Source organism: Phocoena sinus, chromosome 19, assembly GCF_008692025.1.
Source record: "Phocoena sinus isolate mPhoSin1 chromosome 19, mPhoSin1.pri, whole genome shotgun sequence".
Classification (NCBI taxonomy): Eukaryota; Metazoa; Chordata; class Mammalia; order Artiodactyla; family Phocoenidae; genus Phocoena; species Phocoena sinus.
In genome coordinates this window covers 45,430,308-45,449,990 of record NC_045781.1, presented here as the reverse complement: position 1 = coordinate 45,449,990, position 19,683 = coordinate 45,430,308, and the positions used below count along the sequence as shown (strand labels likewise).

Below are 19,683 nucleotides of genomic sequence, written 5' to 3'. Positions count from 1 at the left end.
TGGGAGATTTTGATAAAATTATATCAGAAACTATCATACAAATAATTAAGGCAGTAAAATGTTTGAACAATACAATACATAAGCTTGATTTAATACAAACATGCGTCAGGAATTCAAAGCAGAGACCCTTGTCACTTGAAGGAGACAGGCATATAAATAAGTAAATATAAAAAGGAGGATCCCTACTTACACAAGAAAATAACCCAATGGCTTAGGAGCAGAAGGAGATGTGAAAGCCTGATGATTCCCTTGATGCCACATCACTGTGTATTTCTATGGCAAATGACCAAAAAAATGTTTAAAAAGAACTGCTTGAATGAGACATCAGAATTACTGCTTCCTGGATCCCGGAAACTCTATAAAGACCTAACTGCAAGGGGCTCTCTTGCAGATCACAGGGGCAAAGGACGCTGTGAAAACGTTTTAGTGCCAGCTGAATCCCAAGGTGTCACTGACGCCTGTACGCAAGTTCTCGAGTTAACGGTACACCTGAGGTTGAATTAGAGCCAAGAGTAAATGAAAAAGAATTCCAAATGCTTCCAAACAAGTGCTGAGCAATGCACTTGCTCCACCTAGCAAGGGGCACCCATGCAAAGAAGGCATCTATCTTCCAGCCCAGGGCTGAGGTCCCGGTGGCCAGGGACCACATCCTCGCCCTCATTTCTGCTGTCATCCCGACAGGAGCACCATGTGCACAAGCAGAGCCCACACACTGTTGCCAAAAGGGTCTTTCTATGGTCTGCTCTCACATTCTGATATTTTTTACCCCACGCAAACCAGAGGTGACTTACTCTATTGTTTGGAGTCCTTCACCTTAATCCAAGTAAGCTGGCCCATTCAAAACCTCAAGGGGAGGCTGATATTTCAAACATTCCAAAGCAAAGCATGACAGACGGCTGGCAGTGGGTGCCGCATCTGGGGAGGGTGGACTTTTTGACTGGCAGTCAAAAGAGGGGAGAGAATGACCCCTCCTTTTAGGGCACCCAGCAGAAAAGAGAAGAACTTCCAGACATGGATTTATAGTGATAACATAAGAAATGAAGACTGTGCCCTTGGCGCTACTTATTTCTGAGTGAGCAAGAAGTTAAATGCAATAATTATCTGACCACGACTTACGGGGGCACTGAGCACTGGGGTTAGGGAACAAACAGCTATCAACTGAAACTCTCCTAATGTTTAGTGATTTCTGTAAGGATGAATCTGTAGATTCAGTATGGTATATCAAGTTGAAATTTAATAAATGGTATTTCAATTTCTTTCTCCACTGTAGTTAATTTCTAAGTTAGTGTAATTCAATTTCTATATTAACACACATAGTATTTACTAGGAAATCCATCAAAAATCCCAGCCGAAATATGAAAGGAATTTAATTTTCACCTATGAGAAATACAGTTGAAATGACTTTTATGCTATAAAGGTAATCAAATCAATAAACGTCAGTTTTCCAAGAGGAGACTGAGGGAAGAACATCACACTTTTGTCTCCTTGGAACTGGAGCTTGCTGTTTTAAGATGATATTAAACAATCAAAAAAGATGGAATCATGAAAACCTTTATGGAAAAGAAAAAGTCCCATTTTAACAACCATATGGGTCATTCAATATATATACTATATTAGTAAAAAACAACAGATCCTTGATGTGCTTTTGTTTCTTAAAATGTACCAAAAGTTGCCACAAATTGTGAAATCTGGAGATATCTGAAAATGAAAGGGGAGGCAGTGAGGAAGGGAATCCTTACTGTATTTGTATGTAAGCATTCTTGTGGTTTCTTTCCATCTCCTTCCTCTGTAATCCACTGGGACCCTCTCATGCCCCCTCTCATCAACTCAGACAGGTTGGCTGACTCCTCCTACCCACTGTGAACTCTGCACATACAAAACTGGACCGGAAGCCACATTTCCTAGGCAATACCCCATGCTTCCACCAAACACACCAACTGCGACTCATTGGATAAAGACTAGAGAAGGTGTCCTTTTCTGTAGGATTTTTCTTTCAACATTATTCATTATACAAGATCAACAAGGCACTAGATCAAGAGTGGGCTTCTGTCTGAATCGCATGTTCAAAAGAGCAGTGACTGTACCGGAAATCACTGTCTTTACAAGGAGTAATGACAAATGATAATATAATAATAATGATAATGATAAATGGCTCCTAGTTGGGACCAATGACTCTGAGGAGCCATTACAAGTCGATAGAAAACTATGATCCTATTCCCTCTGATATTTTATAAAATTAACAATAATTGATTTTTCCGAAATATCTGACACAGTGGCACAGTGGCTGAGAATCTGCCTGCCAATGCAGGGGACACGGGTTCGAGCCCTGGTCTGGGAAGATCCCACATGCCGCGGAGCAACTAGGCCCGTGAGCCACAACTACTGAGCCTGCGCGTCTGGAGCTTGTGCTCCGCAACAAGAGAGGCCACGACAGTGAGAGGCCCGCGCACCACGATGAAGAGTGGCCCCCGCTCGCCACAACTAGAGAAAGCCCTCGCACAGAAACGAAGACCCAACACAGCCAAAAACAAACAAATAAATAAATTAAATTAAAAAAAAAATCTGACAAATGCTGAAACCAAAGGTCAGCACTCATTCAAATGTCAATTAATTTGGAAATAGGAGAAAGGCTATACTATTTTAAATTTTATATTTAAATTTAGAAAACTTCTTCTAAAATCAAGAATAGTTTCAATTACTGAATTAGAAATTCCTAAATTCTGCAAAAAATTGGTATCTCTGTTTAAAAAATTAGCTTATAGAAGACTAGTGGATCTAAGTGTCATTATAAAATACACAGAAGTAAGATAGACTCATTTCTAGAACCAATTTATATCTATTTTTCTATCTATCTTTGTTTTGCTGTGTTCTTTAATTTCTACTTTTGGAAACTACCATCTTGTTGTATTTCCTACATCCTTAAAAACTACATTAAAATATTGCCAGAAGGAAGAGAGAATAAAAATAGAATAAGCATACTAACAAGTCTGTAGCCAAATGGCTTCAAATTAAATACAAGGAAGCATTTCCAGTTATAGAGACATTTAAAAAGTGTTTTCTGGAAGTGCGGGGCTGAGCTCAGGAACAGTTCAGTAAGGAGATCTCTGAAGCATCTCCCTGAACTGGGATTATAGTCAATACATTGGCTTGTTTACCAAACTACATGTATATTGTGTTTCTAAATCAACAAAAAGATTATAATAAAGAGGAAGTGGGGATGAGAATAACATAGTTCCATGCAGTTGAACCATTTAAATCTCTGCTTCTGGTGATCATTTTCAAAGGCATGTTGCCAAAATAAGGCCACTGCCTATTAACATATAGGCAGAGCTGTGTTTTCAGTGACAGTTCCACAATCTACTCACCATGCATAGCCTTGAATAATGCGGGGATTTAAGGACTGGTTAGACAGGTTTGAGAATCCTGAGGGAGTCCTTCAGGACGTAGATATTGCCAAAATCAACCTGAGTGGGATGTACGTAGATAACTGGGCCTTCTCCAATGCTCCTTAAGTGACATACCTGCGTTCCATGTAAGAGAAAGAACACAGGAATGGCTGAAAATGGCTGGCCTTTAAAATCAAATTAAAACAGAAGCTTTTAAGCATCCCTTTATAAAAAGCAGGGACATAAAAGGGTGCTTATTAGAACTGACATCGCTTCTCCCTGTACTCTGCAGTCAAAGGTCACAGGGATGGCCATGCTGATCAGACCTGGAATTCCTCCCCTTAAAAGAATGATCCACTTCCCTGGGTCAGTCCCAGAGCCGTGCACCCGAGGGGAAACTAGAATAATGGTCCTTGATATGCCACCCAGCACTACAGCCTCAAGAACACTTAGAGGTTAAGGACCAGCACTTCAGAGTTGGATGTGGCTGGACTGAGTCTCAGTTCTGCTGTTGTATTAGCAACACGATAGGGCCATCCATTGAGCAAAGTTGTGCAGGCTGGGGACTGAAACCCACCTTGCTCTCCTCCCCTTGCCCTGTGCCCTCGGCCAGGCACTGTGTCTGCCCAAGGAAGGGGGTCTTTCTCTTTCACAAAGTGCTTCCTGCTCAGCAAGCTACCCTCTCATGTGCTGCATCTGTGCAGGGCAGGCACACTGTTGGCTAGAAGGGTACCTGGACTGTGGCACCTTTCAGTTGGCCTGCCTTAGTGATGTTGCTTTATAAGTCAGGTGGCTTACCTATGGCATCTTATATGGAAGACATAAAAGCAAAATCTGGGTATATTATACTCTCTGAGCAATCAGAATCACTTCAAACAAATGTATGTTGACATCACCCAGCTTCCAAGTAAACCCGACGTCTAGGAATTCACAGTCTGTTGGGCAACTTCCTTCAAGATTCAAGATTCATCCTTCGATTCAGCTCAAGCAGCAGAGAGATTTCCATGTCTCTCTCTTCCCAGGCTTGGAGAAAGAACTAAGACTTTCAGTAGGCTAATTTTGGGATATAAGTCCAATTATAGAATATGTTATAGCATATAGTTGTATATATATCCAATAACCTACAGGAAAAGATCTGGTGAGCAGTGAGTAAAACCAATCTCAGAGCCCACATGTAGCAAGCTAGGGGTACCCAGCTTTGTACTAGGAACAACTGAGGAGGGTGTTAAACATACAGATGTGCTGGTCCTCTTCCCTCAGAGATTCTGATTTAATAGGTCTGGAGAGGGGTCAAGTGTGTCTCTGTGTGTGAGAAAAATCAATTGCTATAAAGCACCACTTTTAGATGTAACCACAAACAGATTCCCGAAGTAACAGCCCTGGTATTTTACCACTGCAGAGTGAAAATGAAAAACTCTAGAACTACCAACAACTAGAGGATATGCAAATATGTTGAGTGCCTTACATACGAAGGCTGGAATGTCCGGCAAGTATGGCAATTATAACTACAATTCTGAAAATTGGCTCTCACCATAGGGGGGTCCTGGCTCCCGAAGGTCGAGATGTACACTGTGGACCTGTACTCCCCAAGGACTTGGGTCTCCAGGGCCAGAGGTATGTGAACAGTGCTGTTGGGGGGGGATGACCCCACAGGGGGTGGGACTAGACAGCAACACAGCTGGTGCATCCTGATATACCTGGTGGGACAGAGAAGCCAGAAGGATAAGCAAGCCCCAGGCTCAGTATGAAATCAACAGCACGTTAGATCATTTTGAACAAGCGTTGTCCTGAGTCTGTGGAGGGCTTTTAGAATTGAATCATCATTAAAGCAAGTGAATGGAGATGAGCACCCCAATTCAGCCAGAAGGAACTCTGGCTAAGTGAGGTGTGCATAAGGCCCCAAATGCAAAGTGTGCAACCCAGCAAAGTGCAGAAATCATCCACAATGTGAGTTAGTTCAGGGCAACAGCTTCCCACGGCCAAATTTCTTAAAACTGGCCTTCCGCACCTTCGTGCTTTATTCCCCATCCACTTCACCCCTTTGCGCTTCATTGGTAGAGGCCACTGGCATTTCCTGAACGCATGACACTGTTTCCACCTCCAACCCTTTGCACTTCTGGTTACTCTTCCTGGAATGCCCACACCCTCTGACCTGCCTGCACACTCATCCTTATACCCCCAGGGATGCCCAGTGCCCCAGAGTCTGGGCGCTTGCTCTGTCCTCAGGGAGCATCCTTCCGTCCCTTTCCTCACCACGCACTATCAACGCGTCCATCTTCTCCAAGGACTAGAAACTTCTTAGGGCACGACCTGGGTCTCTCCTCAAGATGTGCCCACTTTTCTGGCCAAAATACATGCTCAATACACGTTTGTTTGTTTTTGGTTTGTTTTTTAATATTTATTTATTTGGCTGTGCCGGGTCTTAGTTGTGGCATGCAGGATCTTTTTAGTTGTGGCATGCAGGATCTAGTTCCTGACCAGGGATCTAACCCAGGCCCCCTGCATTGGGAGCACAGAGTCTTAACCACTGGACCACCAGGAAGCCCCAGTACATGTTTTTTAAATGGGGAAAGAGTTAGGTGAATGAATGAAGGAATGTTGTCCACTGTTTACGAACATACGTTCCTAAGAACCCTGTTCTGAAGCATATTACTAAGCATTTATGCAACAACAACAACAAATAAAACTTTAAAAATCCCATGGTCGAATAAGCTTGAGTAACTGGGAAACACTTCTCAGAGCGTCGGCTCCTGGAGGGAAGGACCAAGCATTTCACTAGTCCGGGACACCCCGTGGTCTTTCCGCACCTGGTCTGGTCCAGCTTGGCCTAATCTAACTCAGCCTCCCTCAGCAGCAGTGCTCCGCCTGGCCTTCCTGGACCCCGAGGCCAAAGGAAAATCAGTAATACTGATTCCACCTTTATCTAACATTTTGATATCTTACTTATCATGGATTTTTTGTATTAGTTTTGATTTCTTCAAGTGTAGCATGAAAACATTATCATAGACTATCTTGATTACTGAGTGTTTTGGCTCTCCCCTAAATTTTGTGCTTGAAGCAAGTGCCTCACCCTTTTCCCAGCCCAGTTGTGTACAAACAGCTTCCCTATCACCCTGGGTGACTCAGGCTCTGCTCTGAGTTCTTGAGGTGACCGTGCATTCTGCAGGGCGAGCCTGTTCGGCTGTTGAACACTTGAAAGTTAGAAAAGTTGTCTCCTGTCACCCCCATTCGTGGCTTCTGGTTTTGTCTGAGAGACACCCACAGAATGACTCGAATTCCCTTTTTTACACAGTAGACCTTTGACTAGTGGGAACTATTTCATCCCAGCTAATTCTCTGTTCCAGTTTAGACTTTGTGCTTGTTCCTCATATGACTTGGATTTCCAGATGACAGAGACTGACATTCTCGTTACTCCAAACAGAATTCTTCTTTTTTTTTTTTAAGTTGCCATTAAAAAAATACCCTGTCAAGATCTGAAGACAACATTCCAGCACCGCTTTGATGTGTGGCTCTCTCCTTCCTTTAGCTGTGGAACACTGTGTTTCTCCGATGCAGCCCAAACCTGCCTTGGTTCTGTGGCCTCAACACCAGTCTTTTGGAAGGCCAATGGCACTATCCATTGCTCCATGGAGTCACCTCACTGGTCTTTTAACTTATTTTGAACTTACAGCCAAATGAAACCCCCATTTGATTTTTTGCATTTATTTTTATTAGAGTACTACTTACAGAAATGAATTTTAAACCCAAATTCATCCTTGGTAAAGTGCCCCTCATTAGTCACCTTTCATTACTCTAGTCTATACAGATCTTTTTGAATCTTTTTTCCATCTATGTTTAATGGCTTAGTCTCCCACCTAGCTAGGTGTAATGGCATGTGGGCAGATCCATTTCATAAAGCATTAAGAAACAGTTCCTCCTTTCTCTTTCCTATATTATCTCTAGCCTTCCGGTCAAACAAGTTCATTTATAAATATTGCATTACCATATCTTAGTGATTCTGTTCAAGTCACAGCCATAGACATAAATGAAAACTTCTAGCTCTGCCTCATTTCCCATGCATGGTTAGTGCACAGGCAGTAATTTGCAGGTGCAACTTCTGCATGCTGCCCTAATTGACCCTTTCTCCTCTTTATAGAAGGCAATTACCCTGGGAAATTAACAACTGTTTCCACCTGCAGCTGCTCACTCATACAGGTGGCAATCCAGCTATAGCTTTATAACCCCATCTCCAGGTTATCCCACGGTTAAAAATTAGAATTACACACAGTCATGTGCTCAGGAATATGGCTCTTTCAAAGGTCTTCTCTTTCTCACTGAAGGAATCCAACTGAAGAAAAATCAACACTGAAAAGGGATAGAGGGGCTTCCCTGGTGGCGCAGTGGTTAAGAGTCCGCCTGCCGATGCAGGGGACATGGGTTCGTGCCCCGATCCGGGAAGATCCCACATGCCGCGTGAGCGGCTGGGCCCGTGAGCCATGGCCACTGAGCCTGCGCGTCCGGAGCCTGGGCTCCGCAACGGGAGAGGCCACCAACACTGAGAGGCCCGCGTACGGCCCAAAAAAAAAAAAAAAAAAAAAAAAAAAAAAGATAGAGTAACTCACCTGAGGCAGGACCTGATAGCATCCTGGGAGGTTGTTATGATTGACAAGCTGGATCGTTTTCTCATATGGATACTTCAGGAAGCAGCGCCCAAAGTTCACCTCTGTATTAACCACGTGGAGAGTAGGTACAATACACCTGCTCGAAGGAAGGAGTCCATTAAATAATTCAAAAGGATGGAGGGAGAGCTTGTTTATACATGGAGGACACAGAGTCCCAAGTTAAACACATTTGTCACTGTCACACAGTAGTTTTCCTCTAATAACTACATTAATCATTTTCAAATCTTCTCTCCTGTCATCCCTCTCCCTAAGCCCCCAATCACCACTTTTTAATCAAAAAAGGGCTAGAAGGAGGACTCCTTAAACACTGTCTTCTGTGGGTAATGACTAACGTTTCCATTGTTTTTCATATTTGGCCTTCCTTTGGCAAAGAGACTCCACAGCACAAATTCCTTAGGGTTGTGGATCTGTTTCCATGACAAACAGGGCCAATGCCACCGGCATGAGGTCCTGACTAGCTGTGACACTTTGGACCAGTCAGAGTCCCCCGAAGACTAGCAACAGCTCACACCACCTAACTAATGGTAATAATTCTAATTCCTATGCAGAACAGCTACCTTGGATCAGTAGGCTCAGGCAGCTGCTCGATCCAAAACTGGCACTGTGACAGTGCTGCTCAGTGCAGAGGGGGTGTGATGGGGGAGAGGCAGGGAGGAGTGGAAGGCCTGTGTGTGCAGCTGGCCTAGTACTAGGTGACTTGGGTTTTATTCTGTGTCTGTTAAGTCTTGAAGTCTGCCCTGCCCTACTGCACTATGACAATATAGTGCAGTGCTGAGGGGTGCTAGCGTTTGAATCCGTCAGAGCCAGGTTCAAGTACTGACCTTACCAAGTACAGCCTTGAGCAAGCTGCTCTCCCTCCCAGAGTCCTGTTCTGCTCATAGGTAAAATGAAGGTAATTTTAGAGATTGATGTTAGCATCATTAACTCTTCTTAGGGAAACACAGAAGACGGTGTGAATGAAGGGTATGGCACGGAGCCGCACGATGGCTCGGGAAGAGATGATGAGCCTGTGGTGGTGGGTGTCGCCAGCCATACTGCTGGCTCTCTGGGAGAATTACTTTAGGGAGCACGTTCTAAAAGCAGCTCTTCTGTTGAGAGTCTCTGAGCAGTTCTTACAGACTGCACCAAAAGCAGTGACATGAAAGAGTCTTGTTGACCTCAAAGTTTGGGTTTAGCACAAGATGACTGTTCATTTTTAGCTAGAGTGGAAGTTGTCAGCTGACCCAATGATTTCGGTAAAGCTTACTACTTGAAACACTGTGGCTGAGAGGACTGATAGTATTTGACTGGGTCACAGAGAATACATGGTAGGAAACCCATAGCCTCCTAGAACCACCCCTCCCCTTTTTCTTAAAAATTCAGGATTTTCTACTGAGAGCTGCAGGGAAGAGGGGCTGGAAAGTATCAGAATAAACCCACATAGAAAATACACGCAAGACTAGACAAAAAGTCAAACTTCGGGACAGAGAGGACCAGATGGAAGAGTTTTCACTGTTTTTAAACAAACAGTTAGGTCTCCGGAGGGAATACTAAGCAGAATTTGACCTTATTTTAGGGCTGCCCTGTGACTTCACTCAAACCCAAGACACAGGAAATGGTGCCAGTTATCATGGCCCCACCAACCAGTTCGGCTGCACACTCTTTAAGGCGCATCTTCCTAAGATTCATGGAAGTGCTAAATTCTAGGGATTGGAATACTGTCAGAGTTTCAGTAAGTACCTTTCTCTATTTCCTTCAGATGGTATTTTCATACACACTCTCAAGTTCCAGATCTGGGCATTTGTTTGCTTTGGCAAGAGTGTGGCCAACGATTTTATTTAGGATCACTGTCATCATCAGTAAGTGACATACCACCCTCGGAAAGACTGTAACTTAGTGGAGGAGACCCAGTCCACAAATGGCAGAGCCAGGATCTTAACCTGACTCCAGAGCCCACTGCTGCCTCTATTAAAACGGAGAGACAAGTTGGTGACGGTTTCTGAGGAGTTTGTGATGTTAGCGGGGGCCTCATTTTGGGGGCCGCCTGCAGCCTCCCTTAAAGGCATAATGACAGAGTCCAGGAGCAGGATCTTCCACTGCAGGGCTGCGAGCCTCACCCTTTCAGCTGCAGAACTCTGGGGTACTATCTTTAAAGATAACAATAAGAAACAGCAACTGTTCACCTCTTCCTGCTAAAACCTTGTCAGTTATACACACAGCAAGTCAGACCCATTAAAGAGCACTATTATTCTTAACACTGCAAAACACACGCATCCCTCCTCTTATCTCCACCAAAGGTGCATTTGCTGTTCTAAAGCTTTGTCACTCAAATATCAGATTTAGCTTCCTCTCCCAGGAAAGCAGAACAAACGCAGTGTGAACTGCTTGTAGGCGTGCTGCCTTCTGGAGAAAGAGCCCATTACTGGCGGCTCAGGGAAGACTGGGGAAGAGAAAGCAGGTGAGTGCAATACCTCGCTGTAATTAAGAGCGCCAGCACTTCTTCCCCGATGCCCTCCACGTCCACCACCAAGGCCAGCTCATATTTCTGCACAGTGTTGGAGCATAAGGTCACCTGGAAAGAACAAGGTGAAAAACTGCTCTTCTCAAAGGCCAGCTCTCCCTCCGCACAGAGGAGAAAGGGGCCAAGGGAGGACCACATTAATGAATGCAGTTTCTAACTACTTTATTAGGGGATGTGTGGCATTTTACATTTTTAGTTAAACAAGCTATGTTTTGGGGTTACTGCATGCTGAGTTTTTTTCAAAGGCCAGGTTAGAAACCACCAAATGGCTTTTGGTACAATAGGTTTGCTGGTTTCCAAGGGGGTCGTATCAAAGGAGTCATACACCTGCACGAGGGGAAACAGGGCCCTGAAGGATATGCAACATCAAACAAACTTTAATTACTGCAATTTAAATTGATCTCTACGACTCTGGGCTATATAAATTACGAAAATTCAATACACCAATAAAACACTACAGCTAGATTTCTCTTATGGCAAAATAAATGTCAGTTATAGAAATGGCATAAGAAATCAACTAGATAGCCTTTTTTTTTTTTTTTTAACCAAAATCTTGTTGTTCCTCCCCACCTCCCATATTCATTATTAGAGAAGAAAATAAGAAGCTCCAAAGAAAGGTCAATCCAAGGACAGTATCTGGCCAGTATATTTTACCCTATGTTTTTATTTACTGTTGTGAAACCTGACATTTAGGCTTTTGAAGCACTGTTGCAATTTTTAATTGTCTTAAAATGATTTGTACTGGAAGAGATACTTGTAAGTGTAGAAAACAGCTTCTGGCGTAGGTTACAGCTTTTCTATCTATAAATTATGCATCAGGTACTAATTAAAATTGTTTTGGTTGGAAAGGGAATTGTTGGATGCAAATTTTTAAGTCCACACAGACGTGGTTAAAGTGCAGATCAGGAGGGAAAACTGAGGCTTGGAGAAAGCTTTTCAAAATACAAAGGAAAAATAAAGCAAAGAGGGGGGTCATTGATTTGGAAGGAAAACTTGTCAGATTTGGAGACAAGCAGCTGCCCCAGTACACAGATTCCTGGAGTGACTCTAACCCTTATTTATGTCTCTGAGCTATGGTTAGAACAAGTGGTTCTGGCAGAAGGCTCCTAGATAGATGCTCTGTCTTCTAAAATCTTCCTGTACTAATCTGGGAGAAGCCCCCCAAAAGGGGGGGAATGGTAGGTAATATGTAAGCTAAGCATTACTAAGTAAAAAATAAATTAACTCATTGCAGCTGCACTTCTTCCTGGGCAAGTCACAGTTAGCAACTGCTCTGATCTGAAGGATTGTGTCCCCACCTCTGGCCCCAAATTCACATGCTGAAATCTTAACTCACAATGTGATAGTATTAGGAGGCGAGGCCCTTGGGAGGTGATGAGGTCATGAGGGTGGGGCCCTCGTGAGCAGGATGAGCGCCTTTATAAAATAGGCCCCGGAGAGCTCCCTTGTCCCTTCATCATGTGAGGATACAAGGAGATGTCGGCAGTCTGCCACCTGAAAAACGGCCTTCACCAAAACCCTACCACGCTGGCACCCTGACCTCGCACTTCCAGCTTCCAGATTGTAAAGAATAAATTTCTGATGTTTACAAGCTATCCAGTCTCTGGTATTTTGCAGTAGCAGCCCAAACAGACTGAGAGAGCAACACTGGGAAATTACAACGATGTGTGAGATCAAACCTCACTGGATCCGTGGAGAAGCCCTTAGAAGAGCTGAAAACTCCCAGAATAGATTTAGGATGAGTAGATTCATGGTGAGATATTATGAAGCATTAAAAGCAAATCTGGGGGATAAAACCATAGCTGAATTAAATATTCAAAGGTAATGACTAAAGAGAAAACTATAACCTTAGCTATGAAGTCTTATTTTTTTCCTTTTCCAGAAAAGATCAAATCATTTAAATTTAGCAGCCTTCAGTATTGCTAGACCTAACTGTTTGGAGAAGCAAAAGTAAGTGAGGGAAGACAGCTAAAATCTTTCTCAGTTAGCTGTGAAATAATTCTGCTGGTGGCACTGTGAGGCCATAAGCAAAGCATCACACTGTGGACCTTAATATAAAGCACGGTTAGGAATATCACACCCACATTCACCATGAAGCTCAGATTCAGATTAAAAATATGAATAAACTGGATATCATCTGTGGCATAAATCTGGATACTTAGTGGTATAAATGATGTGAGTCTAACGCAGGACCTAATTATCAACGAGTTATTAAATATTTTTATGTTAGTACTGATAGGCGTACTATCTGTTTAGAGCAGTGGTTTCAGCAGAAATTGCTAGAATCCACTGTTATGGTAAAGGCAATGCATTTAGATTGATGGAAACCCACTGGAGCAGTGTCAGCGCTTTTGCCCAATATATTTGGTCTGGTTTCTTTTGCTACAGTAGTTTATTTCCTTATAGAAATAGACTCACTTTTCTACGTGAATTAGAGGCACTCCCTCCCATTGACACTGGGCATATAAAGCAAACTCTAGATGTGGTCCCAATAACTATTTGACAGTTCAGCTGCTTGGCCACATGTGCTAGAAGGCTGTGCACTTTACCCTGATAGCAGCAAATCCTTGGGAGCGAATGGTGCCACAGTTGGGGGTGACAGTGAATTCCTTTGGTCTCATTACAGGTATTTCATCCTTGTTCCAATACGATTTTTTGTTGTCTGAATACTGCTCCCAACTTGAAATGCTTTTATGGCCAACACCATCCCCAGGCACACGCAGTTTGAAGGTCATGGGGACCAAGGAGGTATTATTGAGGGAACATATCAAGGTATGAGGAAACCCTGGAAAACAAAATGTAAGGTGAGAAATAAAAGCCCCACAAGACCTTCCCTTTAACTTCAACCTCCCCTTGCACTGCCAAACCTCTTAAATGAATTGCCTATGCACTTCAACACTACTTGCTTAATTCCAACTCTCCCCAGTATTGTTTTCAGTTGCACAATCAATAAATGTATTTCACTCATTCATTCATTCAGTGAATACTTACTATGCATTTACTATGTAACAACAATAGACATGAAACAAACGCCTCCATCAACATCCAGACCCCTCTCTAGAGGCAGTCTCTATAATCAGTTGGCTGAGTAATATTCTAGAAGCACATTGTACAACTAATTTTCATATAGAAATACAGATTTTTTCCCCAAAGAACAGAGTTATATTTGCTCTTTTTATTTGCCAGTGTGTGAAAGGAGAAGCCTCTGTAGTTTTGCCCGCTGTGTGACCCAGAGCGTGCCAAGACATTATATAATTCATCCTAGACTTGTCTGAGGCTCATATTCTCAGAGTCGATGACACAAAATAGAATAATAGCCTCTCCTGAGAGAGACTTTACGATCTACTTTTGAGCCAGCCAGAGACTAATACATCGGCTTTCGCCTCCCTTAGACAAAGCTGCTTTTTAATGTTATTTCTAGCCCTCCTACATTCAGTTCAGGGAGACTCATGTTCCTTTCCTAGAGATGTGGATCCTACTTGCCTGGTAAACAATAAACTGAACTCTGATTTTGGATTCCCTAGGTGGCCAATGTATCTGCTACCATTTTCAGAACAAGAATGATCTACACCCATAAGAGAATAAATATGCATATTCCTACTGGATGTAAACACTTCTCTTTCTATGTTGAACACTACTGTGATAAAATACAATTGGTCTCCTGGAGTAATTACTGCAGTACTGCTGGGGATATTTTGAACCGATCTACTTCACCCCATGTCTGAGCTTTTGTCTATACATTAGGACTGTTGGAAGAAACACATTCATGTCTCCTCTGTGATTCTGCACCTGCCAATCTACTTGGAAGAGATCTTTTATGGAAAAAGAACTGTCTGATTAAGGGCACTTGAAAGATTATTCTTGGAAATTCCAGAGGTATTTCTAGAAAGTCAGTTTCACAATCATGTGATCGCTACATTTGACTTTTCTGAACTTTCCCAACAATGACTCTTGTTTTACCTGACCATTTATGGGATAAATATTGTTCAAACATAGGGTGTATTATGGAAGTGGATCCTATAAAGATTCAGACAGGTCTTTCCAAACCATTGCCCAGACTACTTCCCTGAAGCTAGAAGTTTTTCTGAGAATAAAGCCAACTACAACCTCCTAACTAGAACAGTTCCTTGTACAACTACTTGTAATATCCCATATTGATTATCCAGGAGCCTGAAGAAAAGGGATATTATTTTATTAAAGCCTGAAGGCTCATTAACACAAATGTTATTCCTAGGTTTCTGGTTGCACCAAATCTGAATTACTACCCTATCTGTAGTCCAACTGAATGCAAGTAATTTACAGTGTAGACCTCTATACTCCCTTCTTTAGCACCTAGTACATAAAACAACAACAACAACAACACCACGTATGTGCCTTTTCTTGGAATAATTAACAACATGCTTGGCCAGAATGCCTCAAAGATACAAAGAGACGCCTTCATACCTCTCCTAGTACTTAAATAATGATTTAAAAGATGATAGTCTCATTGATTCTCATTCAATATGTGTATTGTCACCTGACCTGGAAAGCCCCTAAAAAGAAAGTAAACTTAAGGAAACTAGGGACAAAAGATCACAAGGCTGCAAAGGAAAAATTCCATTTCTGACAAAAGGTGGTACATTATTTGGAACATTATCTCTCTACTAAGAATGGACCCTAGCTAAGATGTGTGTTAAACTGATTCAGCAACACTCAAGACCAAAAATTAAATTACAATTAATAAGACTTTTGGGGATTCACGGGCTATTTTAGACAATGGATTCCTAATTTTTCTAGTAAAATAAAAATCTCCACAAAGCAAAGGGAAATGTGTTAGCAGAGCATTGTGCAAAACAGATGGTACTTTTGTAGCTGTCTACAGAAATAATTCACAATATGGGAGATCAATAAGCACAATTTTCACAATCCATTCTGAACATAAAAAATTCAGACTTAGAAAACAAACATTACCTAAAATTGGGATCCTCTGTTCCTGTCAATGGTCTCTGGCACACCAACTACGACGTGCCCCAAAGTATGAGCTGGTCTTTGACAAAAATCTTATACCACAGGTCCCATCATAAAAGAGATGAGATAATTTCTGAATAAGCGTTGATAGCAAAATTTCTCTTCTGTAACTGGGGATGTGGCTGGCTTCTGCCTTACATTCTGCTATCATATTCCAGGAAAACTGTGCAGTGAGTTGTGGGTCTACATCATACTCCAAAGAACCTTTCAAATACAGATGGGCTGTGCCGAAATTATACAGTTAAAATATGTTGTTGTAATTGTCTGTAAATTCTTGATATGGATTTGAGCCTTCCTGTACAGAAAGGCCGCTGCCATAAATGTGACTAAGACATTGTACTCTATAACTTTCCCACCTAGGGAATACCAGCCTTACATAGAAGACTTATAAAGAATCTTAGAGTGTGTTAACCATGTGATAAAAAAATTCACAATTACAATCCTTGGGAAATGTAGAACACAAAAATAGTATTTTTGGTCTTAAACTGGCCAAGTTCTCTGAGGCTCTTGGAGTTCTTTGGTGAAGAGTTTTACCTTTGGTTCTAATGTCTATCAGCCCAGGTTAGCTCCCTCTACAACTCAGACTATTCACCCTAGGAAATAATAATTAGGGATTACAAGTCTTTTATCAATCTGAATCAAGCTTGCTTAATACAGACATAACTAAACATTGTCAAGAACAGTTCATCTATAAGTTCAAGAAATCTTCCCAAAAAACTCACCCTCAGAAACTCTCCCTCTTTCAACCTCAAAAATAAAAAAAATATATATCAATAGTCTTCTTTAGAGCCTTCTAACAACTGACCCTGCAGTTAATTAAGAGGTGAGCCTGGGCTTCCCTGGTGGCACAGTGGTTGAGAGTCCGCCTGCTGATGCAGGGGACACGGGTTCGTGCCCCGGTCTGGGAGGATCCCACATGCCGCGGAGCGGCTGGGCCCGTGAGCTATGGCCGCTGAGCCTGCATGTCCGGAGCCTGTGCTCCGCAAAGAAAAAAAAAAAGAGGTGAGCCTTTGGATAAAAAGACACCCAAAGAAACTGAATTACTTGCTGAAGACGTAGAAAATGACTCTTACTGGAGATCTTAAATGGAAGTTTGCTAAAAAAAAAAAAAACTGCCAGAAATTGATGACCATCAGCAACAGATTGCTATTCCAAGCTCCTCAGAACAAGCAGACTCTACATGAAATAGAAAGACTCTGCTCAAGAGTGATGGAACAAGATTTTGCTACATACCGGGCATTACTGATTCTCATACTTTTCCTTGTATACTTTCCTTCTTTATCATTCTGCCATATTATTCTCTATTTACTTTCATAAAGTCATAACAACTCTGATATCCCCTATTGTGTCTCCCTTACTGTTAATGATAACTTATTTGGGTCTAGGCTTTGCCCATGCCTACTATAATATCTTCTGCCAACCCTTCTATGAACTTTCTATGATCATGACAATTAAGCTTTGGCCCTGACTCTCCACTTTACACTCTCCTAAAGTCAATTTAAATACTTCCCCTTGAGTAAAATACTGCTAGTTCATACCTGGCCATGGAAGAGACAACTATCATGTATATTTTTTGATGCTTATATTTATTTATCCCAACAACTCTAACCTCAAACCCTAACTTCTCTGTCCAATTATCCAATGGTCAGGTTCACTGAAAGCCTGGAGCCTTCCAAATTCCTTATTCTCATTCAGCAAATTCTTGTGCCTCCTGAAAAATAGTGACTTTGCAGACACTTATCCGGCCCATTTTGGTCTATCACCTGGCATAATACCAGTTATGACTTGGTCCGTTTTATTCTTTGACCAATCTGAGGAGTGATCAAAGCCTCAGTGTTCCTTCAGGGACAATCACCACCCAAATTCTGTAATTTAACTCTCTCATGATACTGTAGCTTCAGTCAAACTAATTAATTATTAGACAGGTCATCCAACAGCATTCACAGCCATACTTTAAATATTTTAGATGCCAACCAACAGTACTATTACCTTTCACCTACTTTATGGTATTTATAATATCCTAACATCATTGATCCCCACAGACCCTGATGCCAGATCTAGATCTTCATCTCTAAGCAAGTAAATGCCATGTCTCCAACACTAGCCTGTAACAGATGCCTCTTCAGGAATGGGCCTTCTTGCCAATATGGGGACAATACTACCAACTTTAGTTAGCTTAACGTACTCCCCAGCTCTACAACAGTCTCTGAAGACCTCGTTTAACTCCACACAATATATCTGTCATCCTGAAATAACTAAAAAAGTCCTCCAGTTTCTGGCTGACTCCTGTAACAGTTGATTTCTCTTTTGAATCTGGAACTAACTATATACACTTCTTAGAGTATAGTTTCAAATAAATAACTCTCCTAAGAACCATGTTTCTTTGTGATAGGAGGCCAATCTACCTGGAGAAATAAGTAATACTTTGTGTTGGAGTCATGAGGACTTTAGTTCCAACTCTGGAATTTGAAAATATACCATAAGACAATTTTGAAAGATTATTGCAAAACTGCCCCTAACTTTGGCCATTACAGTGAAGAATCCAGACGCGCTGCAAAGTAGCTTGAATTTACTGAACCGGGTGTTTTGAAAACCTTAGATTTCCTATTGGCAAGAAAAAGGGTATGTTTTTATTAACATTTCCTGTCATAATGCAGAGAAGATTAAGGAATGCACATCCAAACTAAAAGAAAAGGCAACTTGGGTTTTGAAGGTGGACTCAGGAGGGTAAGTTCTCGTATCTCAGACTTGGGAAATCTTGGGTCATGGCTCTGTAGTGTCTTCTAGCCTCTTATGTCATAAGAGTCTAGCTGCTGTATCATCATAGAGTTCAGTAAGATATTATACAAAAGGAAAATAAACTATTTCTAATTTTCACCTAAGCTAGTTACCAAAACTTCTAGCTGGACCAACTATGAGGAACAGCTGTTGATTATTATCTCTATAGCGAAAGAAAACTATGAATAAATTACCCAGTGATGGCCCTTCCTGTATCCTTAGGGATAAGAGAGGACCAAATGGAAGACTGTTACTGGAAAAACCTAACTAGCCTTGGAGCATGCATACATGGTTTTACCCATTGTGTGACCAAGAGCTTGCCAATATCAAATACAGCATTTTGAGTAAATCAGTGGCATCTTGGGGATACACATTTGCCATATTCCATGGAAATGTACTATTAGGGGCTTTGATGTTTTAAAATGTTTGGATTTTAGATAAAAGCATTTCAGATATTCATGGGGTTCGATAATTGGCTTATCATTGGCACAAGTATTTACATTAACATGTCAGAGCTGAGCAATAGGGCACATTCTAGACAATAAGTCAGTGGAGATTTCTTGGAGCAACTGATTTGAGGTGCTTACTTTGACTTGTTTTTTCCCACCAGGGCATACAATATAGGGCACATCTTCCAAATGTACTTGGACTGGACTCTGTGTTTAAATGCCTGTGGAAGGATATGCTGCTGTGGGCACCAGCTGCTCAGAGCTCTCCATGGACTCAGTTTGAAGTGTTTGGAGTACACTGCGTAGGTCTTTGGGTACACACACTCCCCTCTTATTGTGCATCAGTTACAGTTACCCTTAAGTTGTAGGCCACTTTCATTTTCCTTCAAAAGAGTCTATCATTCAAATATGCCCTACAAATCTGTAACATCTCTCCAGCCATTTTCACATTCTACATGAACAGACATTCAACTTCATTTATATAGATTTTCCTATGGTATGTGCCTTACCCAATATAATGTAGATCAGGGTGGGAGCATTGTATAAATAAATATATTCTGAGTTTTAGAAACTTTCATAACACCCAAATGTTAAAGCAACTGATAAAGGCATTATGAATCAGCTTTTTCTAAAGAACTATTTTTCCCCAAGTTAGACAGGCCTACTTGAAATGAAGCAAGAGAACTGAAAGTTAAAATGGGAGACAATAGAGCAAAATGGAAAGAATTATGGAATAAAGATTTAGACTAGGGTTTCTCAATTTTTTAAAGTCATCACCTCCTAAAAAGAACCGCTGTGATAAATTAATTTTATATCAAGTCAAATCAGTTAATTAAATATGATTTAAATTAGACAATTTCTACCTAACAAGAGAAAATAAATACTAAGGAATAAGATTCTGT

At 41.6% G+C, this 19,683-nt stretch overlaps 1 protein-coding gene across 1 annotated transcript in view; it reads right to left on the bottom strand.

Annotated features, from left to right (window-relative positions):
- The window catches only part of HYDIN (HYDIN axonemal central pair apparatus protein), a 433,731-nt gene that overhangs the window by 210,455 nt on the left and 203,593 nt on the right, over positions 1–19,683 (bottom strand). Inside the window, exons 15-17 of the mRNA XM_032613277.1 lie at positions 13,097–13,332; positions 10,498–10,598; positions 7,988–8,123 (exon numbers count right to left, since the gene is read on the bottom strand). Coding sequence (XP_032469168.1) covers positions 7,988–8,123; positions 10,498–10,598; positions 13,097–13,332 — 473 coding nt within the window. The remainder of the gene's footprint in view (positions 1–7,987; positions 8,124–10,497; positions 10,599–13,096; positions 13,333–19,683) is intronic.